We start from the raw sequence: 10507 nt of genomic DNA on the forward strand, positions 1-10507 counted from the left end.
GTAGCAGACCGGCGGAGAGGTGGAGGCTTCTCGGAAAAGCCGTGACTATTCCTGCCTTGCAGGCACCCAGAGCCCGGGCTTCTGTCCCGGGGCATGCCCGCGGGGCGCAGGGACCCCCCCCCCCGCGCTGGGGCACAGAGAATGCCTGCCTCTGGGGGCTCCCCTGGGCTCAGGGGGTTCATTCCCGATTTGGGGGACAGCGGGAGGAGCCCGGCCCGGCTGCGCCCGGCAGCCAGCGAGGGCGGGCGAAGGCAAACGGCCCCGGCCCGCTCTGGCCAGGCCCGGCCCGACCCAGCGCTCCCCTGGGGCCCACGGGGAGCGGCTGGGGAGGGCGGCCCCGCCCCCGCGCTGCTCCTCAGGCCCCGCCCCCGGCCGGCCGGGACTGCCGGGCCGCCTCCGGCCCCGCCCATTGGCTCAGCCGTGGCCAATGGCGTGGCTGTTGCCGGGCAGGGCAGCCCGGGCCCCTCCTCCCAGCGCCGCCCCGCGCCCCCTCCCCAGCGCGCGGGGCCTGAGCGGGCCGGGCTCGGGGCGGTTTGTCCGTCCCTCAGAAAGGGAGCGGGAACAAACCCCGCCGGCAGCCGCTTCCCCAGCGCCGCTGTGCCCGGGCTCAGCCGCGCTCCTCCCTGCCCGGCTCCTCGGCCGCCTCTCCCCCTCGAGCGAGCGCCGCAGCGGGACGGGGCACGGGGCTGCGGGCGCCTCGTCTCTGCCGCCCCTTCCTCCTCAGGCCGTTTCCCTGCTCCCGCCTGGGCCCCGCAGGCCCCAGCTGCGGCCAGAGAACCTGCTGCTGCCTGGGCTCCTCTCCAGGGGCCGCAGCTCCTGCCAGGGTCCCGCTCGGGCCTGGGCTCTCCGCGGGCTGCAGCTTCCTGCTGGCGCTGGCCGCCCGAGGGGGACGGCGTTGGTGGCTGCGTCCTCTTCTCGGCAGCCATTTCCCAGCAGCGCAGGCTCCGTGAGGCTGGCCGGGAGAGCCCCCGGGGGGGGCACTCACCCGGGCCGAGCCCTGCTCCAGCCCGCCACCCGGCCCATGAATTAAGGAAGGTGGCAAAGAGTCCTGGGCCCAGCCCTGACCGCTGGATGCCACCGCTGGTTCCTGGCCTCCAACTACGCCCGGTGCCACTGAGCAGCACCCTCGGCCCGGCCGTCCAGCCTGTTGCAGTCCCGCTCGGTGCTGGCTCATGCAGCCCATTGCCGTTCCAGTGACTAGAACTGGAACTTTAAGAGAATGCAAGGTGGGCACATGCAAGCCCACAGCTTTCAAAACCCCATACCAAAAACTTGTAGTACTGGCTATTTCCACCAACTGCCTCAAATCCTACAGAGAAGGAAGGAAACACCCCGTAAATTACACATGCAAGGGCAACAAGTGTTTTTAACTCTGGCTTTGGCTTTTCTGACTGCTCGTTCCCAATGAGTGCTGGTTTTGCAAGGCGATCCCAAAAGCAGAACACGGGTTAAAACTCTTTCTCGAGGGACCTTTGGGCAGGGGGGCCAGCCAGCAGAGCTGCCCGAGTCTCTGGAAAGTCTCTCTGAGCTCCTCCTGGGCAGAGGCAGCACTGGGAGGAAGCCCCAGGAGCTGTGGGAGGGAACAGCCAAGGGCCTCCCAAAGGCTCTCCTGGAGGGCTGCAAAGGCAGAAGGGCCAAAGGTGGAGAAATGGGATGGATCTAGGTGGGGTGCTTGGAGAGGGAGCGGTGCTGCAACTGTGAAGAAAGCTGCAGCTTGTGGGAGGGAAAAGAGATCCCAGAAATAAGTCCACTGTCCATCTGGTGCCCTGGCCACCTCCCCAGAGCTTGCCTTGGTCAGGCAAGGCAGACCCTGTGGTCCCACAGAACCCACCTGCTCGCTGCCGGCCGCCCACTGACTGAGGAAGGAACGGGCGTAGGACAGTGCCGGTGGGGAATAAGCCCTTTCTCCAGGCTGCAAATCCGAGCACCTCCTCTGGGGTTCAGTCATTTTCTTGGAGCCGTTTCTACAACAGAGAGAAGACATAACCAAGATGACAATGGGAAACTTGACTGGTGTCAAAACAAGACCTTGTCTTTATGCCCCTGACATCCTCCATTTCAGAGAAACATAGAATCATAAAATGGTTGGAAGGGAAATTAAAGACTGTCTAGTTCCAACCCCCTCCCATGGGCAGGGGCATCTTCCATCAGACCAGGTTGCTCAAGGCCTTGTCCAACCTGGCTTTGAACACTTCCAGGGAGGGGGCAGCCACAACTTCACTGGGCAACCTCTTCCAGTGAAGGGGTAAATGTTGGAGAATGGCTCAGAGACAAGGGTCCTGAGCCCACCGAGCAATTGTATGATCAGAGCCTGCTCTAGCTGCTGATGCTGGGCCTCACTAGGGTTTGCCTGCAGCTGCTCGCAGCTGCTGATACATGAGGAATGTCAAGGACGCTTCGGCCTTGTGTACCGTGGTGTGTCGAAAACAGGCTAAGGGGAATTGGGAATAGTGGTCTGAGAAACCTAGTGTTATGATAACGGTGGTCTGAGAAACATTGTGTTACGGTACTGTTGTGTATCGAAAACAAGTCAAGAGGAATTAGAAATAGTGGCATGAGAAACTTAGTGTTCTGAGAAGCTTGTGCTGTAAGCTAAATGCAAGTAGGTGGACCATGCGAATACGACCCTTAGAGCTTAAGCCAATCAGCTAGTGACTAGTAGGCATAATTAGTAGAAGAATTATAAAAGGCTGTAACGAAAATCAATAAACTGAAGCCATGCTTTATCACTCATATTGAGTCGGCTGCGTTCTTCCTCCTTGGCTGGGTCCTCGGCTCGCCCAGCCCGGCAATTGGCGCCTGAACAGGGACCCTTGAGAAAAAGGGTCAACCCGGAATAAAGGGTCTCTCGAGAAAAAAGGGACCCTCGTTGAGGCGAGAATAAAGGGATCCTCGAGACAAAAGGAACCCTCGTTGAAAGACCTGGCTGAAGGACAAGGAGCAGTGCGCCGGGGGCAGTGACCGGCGGGCAAAAAGAGCGATCAGAACATCACGTCCTGTGGTGTGTCGTCTCCGGCCTGAACCGATTGAAGTTCACCACTGCAAGGGCTACAAGCTGAGGGCTGCAAGGATATTATAACAGGTATTAAGGTACATGGATTTTGAAGTAGCCCTAGATTTATTACAGAGCTTTTTAGAAAAGCGTGGGACAGATAGTAGTTGCATTAAACAACTAGCTGGTCTAGTGGCAACGGGGAAAACAAAAGCGGTGCTTTAAGGACTATGATCTGTTGTTTGATTAAGAGGAGTGGAGGAGGTATGGAGATATACTGTGGGATATGGTAATAGATGAGGACAAACTTGCTAAGAAATTAATGAAACCTTGGAGGGAGATAATCAATAACATTAAGCGCCATAAGGTTGAGAAAAACTTGGCTGTTTGCTCCAACGGCGCAAGAAGCGGCAGAGAAATCAGGCGGCGCGGGGCGACAGGGGGGAGCGGCTGCCGCCCGAACCTCTGCCCCCCCCCCCCCCTTCGGATGGTTCCGCCCCTGACGGCGCGTCAGCGTCTGAGTCGGAGAGAAAAACGGCGGCTGTGTCCGAATTAAAGCAGCAGGGTCACACACCGGTAAGGGACAGGGACAGAGTCCGAGAGCTTGACAGAAAATTACAGAAGTTGAGCTACAGAGCAGAACTCTGCATTTACAATGACAAGAAGAGGAAGCGCTGCCGGCAGCCCCCCCACACCCACTCCCGTCACCCTCACCAGAACCAGCTCCGCTTTTAGCTCAGCCCCGATGGAGTGGGGGGATTCGGGGTGCCTTGTTAGAAGGGGACTGGCATGCTGCTGGGGCGTTGGCCTGCCCGCTAGTGACAACGGATGGGGGACACCCGGGAACACAACCCCACAAGATTCTCCTCGGGGGGTCTGGAGACTCCTTACGAACTTTAGAACTCTGAACTGCCATCTGGGTGTTTCAACATCAACACTGGTATCAAGAACTTGTTCATGTAGTATCAGATTCATTGTATGTTGTGGGTTCAGTGCAATGTTTAGAACATAGCATGCTGAAACCTGTATTAAGTTCTGTATTGCATACTCTGTTGTTACAATTGCTGACACTTTTAAAACTGTAAGGATGGTTTTCTTGCTACATAAGACTGAATAAGATTGGAACATGGACTGACAGACTGGTTACGAGACTTGGGAATTTGGAAAATGGACTGATGATGGTTGCAAATCTACAAAACTTGGAAATTACTAAGTGGCTGAAAGCTTTGTTGATGCACAGACTGGCAATGCTGATTGTCATTATGATTGTCATGATGGTATTGGGGTCTGTGTGGAAATGCTTTATGAATGCTATGATTCAAACGTTAAAAGGAGTCTGGATTGTCCAAAAAAGAAAAAGGGGGAAAACCTGGTAGGAATTTTTTTGCGGGGGGATCAGGGTTATGCACTGATCCTACAGGGTTTGGACAATCCAGGCTGGGTCTCTGAGCAGAAAACTGCCACATGGTAATCCTGCCCTTGAGGTCACCTGGAAGGGCAAGAAGGAGGAAGTCAAGCGAGTGCTTCCTCCCTGTTTGAATGCCTGGATGCACTAACCACAAAGTAGATTTAGTTTGTTCACGCGTGCTAACGATGCAGACCTATCACAGCACTTCTGGGTGCGTGATAAGTGCCTTTAGCCAGTAGATTGTAAGCTTGCATGTTTAAGTTGTGCCTTGTCATGTATTAAGAAAATCTTTAAATGAACGTTGGTGCAGGCTCTACTCATACAAAAAGAAAAAGGGGTAAATGTTGGAGAATGGCTCAGAGACAAGGGTCCTGAGCCCACCGAGCAATTGTATGATCAGAGCCTGCTCTAGCTGCTGATGCTGGGCCTCACTAGGGTTTGCCTGCAGCTGCTCGCAGCTGCTGATACATGAGGAATGTCAAGGACGCTTCGGCCTTGTGTACCGTGGTGTGTCGAAAACAGGCTAAGGGGAATTGGGAATAGTGGTCTGAGAAACCTAGTGTTATGATAACGGTGGTCTGAGAAACATTGTGTTACGGTACTGTTGTGTATCGAAAACAAGTCAAGAGGAATTAGAAATAGTGGCATGAGAAACTTAGTGTTCTGAGAAGCTTGTGCTGTAAGCTAAATGCAAGTAGGTGGACCATGCGAATACGACCCTTAGAGCTTAAGCCAATCAGCTAGTGACTAGTAGGCATAATTAGTAGAAGGATTATAAAAGGCTGTAACGAAAATCAATAAACTGAACCATGCTTTATCACTCATATTGAGTCGGCTGCGTTCTTCCTCCTTTAGCCTGGGTCCTCGGCATGTTGGGCTTGCCTTGCCTGACAAAGAGCCAGAATTGCCCTGAAGGAAGATGAATCTCTTTCCACAAAGAAATACTTTTGGCTGTTGCTAATGAATGTTTTTTATTTAAGAAGAATGTAACCAATATATTTCTATATAAATACATACTGCTTATGCTGTGTCCATTTTGTCATTTGATTAAAAATCCTTCAGTATGCTTTCCTGTTGCTATTTTGGTTCACAAAGTAGATTCATTCCCTTTACCTGTTAAAACTGTAATAAATCTGCCACTGGGCCACTTGATTTTTTTTTCCACTTGCAGTTAATTTTTAACAAATACTTGGAACAACAGCCTGGGTTTTGTGGTCTCCCAGAAAGCAGATTGAATCGATGAATAGTCTTGAGTTCAGGCATACCGCATCTGCCCAGCTGTGACCTGGAAGAGAATGACCCAGTGCATCTGGAACATCGACTTGAATTCATATGTTTTTCTTCCACGTGTCTGTGAGCCAGGTGCCTGGTTGCACTACAGCGTTCCTCATCAGGGAAGAAACTTTCTCCACACCGCCGCTGGTCTCATTGCTCTGTCTCCATCCAAAGCCCCTTGCCTTTCTCATGTCTATGTCTACCAGTTGGATGCAACGGACCATGGGCTGCAGGGGGCCAGCCCGCCCTCTCGCCGCAGGCTGCAGGGGAGTCTCTGCTCCGGCAGCCCCCTCCCCTGCTCCCCAAATCCCTGCCACACACACAAGCCCAACAGGCCAACCAATGCCAGGACAGCCCGAGGACAGAGATGGGCTGAAAACACGGGCACCGCGAAGCGAGGCCAGCTCAGGCCTCAGCTGGGCGGCAGCAGGAGCGCCGGAGGCCCGGGCAGAGGCCGAGGGCGCAGGCCCTGCCCAGCCTGGGGGGAGCACTGGGGCTCTCCAGCTCTGCCTGCCGGCATGGGCCTTGCCTGCACCCGCCCTTCTCCCGAGAGGGACCAGGCGCAGACGAGCACTGGGGGAAAATGATCATCTTTTATTGGCCTCAGAAAGCACCCACGGCCGAGCGGTGGCCGGCAGCACGATGTTCTCGGGGCAGCTGAATGCCTGGGGCGCCGTCCATGCACCCATCCCTCGCGTGCTGCTCCCTCTGGGGCCTGCGCAGGCTCAGGGCCCACGGCCATCTCCGGGGACCCGCCGGGCGCTGGCAGCGGGGCGCTACTGCTCCTGCTGTCCCGCGATGCAGGAGCAGCAGAACGCCCCGCGCAGAGCCCTGAGCGCCCTCCTGAGGAGGGAGGGCCGTCGGCGCTGAGCCGGGGCGTGCGAGAGAGCAGCGATGCCTGCGGGGGAAGGAGAGTTGTAGGTGAGGGGCTGGGCGGGTGACGGGCAAGCTCCTGCCTGCCCCCCGCCACCAAGGGCTGTCCCCAGGGAGTGGGGGCCGCGGCACGGCCAGCCCCCGTGCGCGCAGTGCTGCCCACCTGGCTCCAGAGGCAGGGGAGATGCTGCTGCGTCTCCTCTGTCATCTGCCGGGTGGGATGTGGCAGTGTCTGTCGGAGGGTTCTGAGGGAATGAAGAAGCCACTTCATCCTCGTGCACCGCCAGGGAGTCAAGGGCTGCGCTGGCCTCTCCTTGCTGGGCTCCAGACATGGGAGACAGGTTTGGATTGTCCTCCTCTTCCTCGGGCGCTCTGGCCAGGGCAGAAGCTGCCGGCTGAGGGTCCATGGGACCCGCTGGGGCAGGAGATGCGTCCTGCAGGTTGCCAGCTGCCTCTCCTGCTGCCTCTGGGCCCATGATGCTGGTCCTGCCAGGCCCCTCCTGGGGACAAGTTGGGAGGGGGACGAGCTCCAGGATAAAAGGGTTGATACAGATGCTGCGGATGGTAATGGAGGACGACTCTTGGTACATCTCTTCGTTGCCGAGATCTTCCTTCTTAGCCAAGGCCCCTTGCTTGTCCTCTGGCACTTGCAGAGTGGGTTTCCTGAGCTGAGCTAGGCTGTTCTCATTGCAGCCTGGGCCACTCCTCTCCAGCTCCTCCAGAGGGTCCGTCCTGACGGAAGGGATGGCCAGATAGACCGCAAAAACCCTGTCCTGCATGGGCAGCAACCTACTACTGATGTAGCACTTGATACGCGTCACCGGCATTGCCAGATCATGCTCTGATGCTTGACCCAGGCACCTTGGCACGACGTCCCTGCATGGAGAAGCTGGCACAAGGGATCTGTCAGATGCATCGGTGCCCCCACCTCCATGAGGACCAGGCGTGGGCTGAGCTGCGGGGTTCTTGACGCTGTTGGCTCCCTTGTCCTCAGCTGTTCTTGCTGCTGCTGCCTCCCCCATGACTTGTGCATGGTCCCGCTGTGCCACCGGCTGCTGGCTGGGTCCCTGGATCGCATAGAGAGCCTTGTTCAGGACCTCAGTTACAACACACCGTGCTGCTTCCATCAGAGCTGTGACATGGGCAGCGGGCCTGCTTGGGGCAAGCCCCCAGCTCTCCACGCTCCAGGCTGTTCCCTGATCATGGCAGATGCCCCAAGAAGATGGGACCAGCTGTTGGTGGCCACTGGCTGTGGTGCCACTGGTGGTTTCCCTGATGCTGGCAGAAGATGTGGAGGGTGCTGCTGGCAAAGGAGGCAGCGTGGGGCAGGTGCTGGCAGCTCCATCTGGATGAGCTGCAGTGGGCGCATGCCCAGGTGCCGCTGCCTTCCTGGAAACAGGCAGCAAGATTTCAAGATGGTCTGTCTGCTTCCTTGTTACCCTGCTGTGAGGCAGGGTCACCCTGAATGCCAGGCTGTCCATCTGCAAGAGAAGCCAAGGAGAGAGGCTGCGTGAGTGCGGCCCTTGCCCCTGTGCCCCCCATGTCCCCACTGGAAGAGCTCCTGCAGCTGGGCTCCCCTGCCAGCCCCCGGGCAGTGCTCGGAGAGTTCTCTCTGCTGGGAGACCCTGGAAGTAGGGCTGCTCCCTGCTTTGCTGGCACAAGTTTGTTAGCTTGGCAGCAGAGAGATGGAAGGAGAGGGAAAGAAAGACCGGGGCCAGCCCCATGAAGCCACACGCTGGCAATCTTTCACGGGAGCTCTGGCCAGGGCAGAAAAGCTTTGTGCAGAGCCCCAGACACTGTCTGAGGAGGGATGGTCGTTGCTGGCCAGCTGGGGCATGTGAGAAGGCAGCAGGTGCCTATGGGACAAGTAGAGCTGGAGCCAAGGCACTGGGTGGGTGAAGCTGCCCAGCTCAGTGTCCGTGGGACCCTCTGGGGCAGGGGACATGCTCTGCAGGTCACCAGCTGCCTCTGTGCCTGTGCTGCTGCTGGGCCAGCATGGGGGTCCTGGAAGAGCTCTGGGACCAAGGGGTTGATGCAGGTTACCATGTCGTCCCCTTGGGACAAGCTCTTTGTTGCTGACATCTATCTCCCAGCTTGTCCTCCTCAGTGGCCCCCCAACCTTGGGCCTTGCTGCCCTTGGCTGCCCAGACTTCCATTGTTCTTGCTGCCCAGCTTGCCTCAACCATGCAAAATGGCCATGCCCTTGCTCAGCCGGCTGCTGGCCGGGTCCCTGCTTGGCAGTTGCAACCTTGCCCACAACCTCCCTCACGAGGTGCTGGACTGTGTCCTGCAGAGCCATGGCACAGACCTTGGCACTCACCTGCCTGGATCTGATACTGAGGAGCCATCCTGGTGCCGACTGGGGGAAACACCGCTCCTCGCCTTCCTGCTGCTGCTGGAGCTGCCCTGGCCTTGCGTTCCTGGCCAGGGAAGCTGGCGCAGGGGCCCTGCCTGCAGCACCAGTGTCCCCATGTGCAAGGGGACCAGGCACGGGCAAAGCTGAGGGGGCCTTGCCACCGCTGGCCGCCCAGACCTCGGCTGCTCTTGGTGGTGCCGCCTCAGTCGCGCTGTGTGCCCAGTTCCACTGGGCTGCCGGCTGCTGGCTGGGTCCCCGGCTCCCCAGGAAGACCTTGTCCAGGACCTCAGTCACAAGGCCCTGGGCTATCCCCTTCGCAGCTGCAGCACGGCCAGCGGAGCTGTGTGGGGCAGGCCTCCAGCTCTCCACACTTGCGGCTGTGCCCTGGCCATGGCGGATGCCCCAAGAAGATGGGATGAGCTGTCGCCGGCCACTGGCTGCGGTGCCGCTGGTGGTTTCCCTGCTGCTGACAGGAGATGTGGAGGGTGCTGCTGGCAGAGGAGGCAGCCTGGGGCAGGTGCTGACAGCTCCTGCTGGCTGAGCTGCGGTGGGTGCGTGCCCGGGTGCCGCTGCCTTCCTGGGGACAGGTGGCAAGCTTGGACAACGAGCTGTCTCCTCCTGCACCACCTTGTTGCGGGGCAGGGTCACCCTGTGTGCCAGAACATCCATCTGCAAGAGAAGCCGAGGAGAGAAGGCTGTGTGAGCACGGCCCTTGCCCCTGCGCCCCCACGTACTCCCACCACTGAAAAGCTCCTGCGGCTCTGCTTCCCTGCCAGCCCCTGGGCAGTGCTCAGCCCCGCAGGCGGCTGCCGCCCTGCTCCCAGAGCCGGCTGGGGTGAGGGCTGGTCCCCCCGCAGCCCATGGTGACTCCCGGGAGCAGCGCACAGGGCGCTCAGCTTGCTATGGGTCTGGGCCCACCGGTCCCCTCCTGCACACCCCACCTGCTCATCGGCAGCTCCTGGGGTCGGGAAGGCGTTCGGCCCCGTCTCCATCTCCCTACCTGTGCACGGTGCCTTGCGGTGTCCTGCGAGCTCTCTGGGCAGGAGAGCAGTGGCAGCCTGTCCCCATGGAGGGACAAGGCCTGGCTCTGGCTGCCCTGCGGCACTGCCTGTGGCTGCCTGAGGCCCACCTGTGACCAGGAGGAGGAGGAGGAGGAGGCATGGGATGGAGGCGGCTGCCTTGGCACAGCGGCCCCCACAGCGCCGGCAAGGCTGGCCCTGGCACCAAGGCAGCTCTGTGCGGCCCCGTCCCACCCCCGGCCTCTCCCTCCTGCCCCGTCCCTCACCTGGCGCCTCTCCTGCAGGCTCGGCAGCCCCTTGGCGGGCCGGGAGCGGGCGTTCGCCTCCTCACCCGTGGGCATCTTTGGCGACCTTAGCCAAAGACCTTACACGAGCACCCAGGGGAGACGCTACCTCCTGAGGGAGCTGCTCTCCTGGGGGAGGGCACCCCAGGGCTCTCGCTCCTTAAATACCCTCATGGTCACCCTGCGGGGGGGTGGGGGTGGCCCATGTCACAGTGGCCTCTGGGGGTGATGCGGCCCCCGCCTCACAAAGCCCTGGCGGTGCCCATGGAGACGCCCACGCCGGGGACCGGCTGGGACGGG

At 59.0% G+C, this 10507-nt stretch overlaps 1 protein-coding gene across 1 annotated transcript; it reads right to left on the minus strand.

Annotated features, from left to right (window-relative positions):
• Positions 1-1931: 1931 nt before the first annotated feature.
• Positions 1932-10301, minus strand: LOC122154436 (mucin-1-like). The gene is made up of 4 exons (XM_042802806.1): positions 9905-10301; positions 8869-9573; positions 6712-8029; positions 1932-1964 (listed from the first exon to the last, which is right to left on the minus strand). The coding sequence occupies exons 1-4, from the start codon at positions 10262-10264 to the stop codon at positions 1945-1947; spliced, it is 2403 nt and encodes an 800-aa protein (XP_042658740.1). The 5' UTR covers positions 10265-10301; the 3' UTR covers positions 1932-1944.
• Positions 10302-10507: the final 206 nt, after the last annotated feature.

This window comes from Tyto alba, unplaced genomic scaffold, assembly GCF_018691265.1.
Source record: "Tyto alba isolate M040663 unplaced genomic scaffold, T.alba_DEE_v4.0 Super-Scaffold_100000100237, whole genome shotgun sequence".
Lineage (NCBI taxonomy): Eukaryota > Metazoa > Chordata > Aves > Strigiformes > Tytonidae > Tyto > Tyto alba.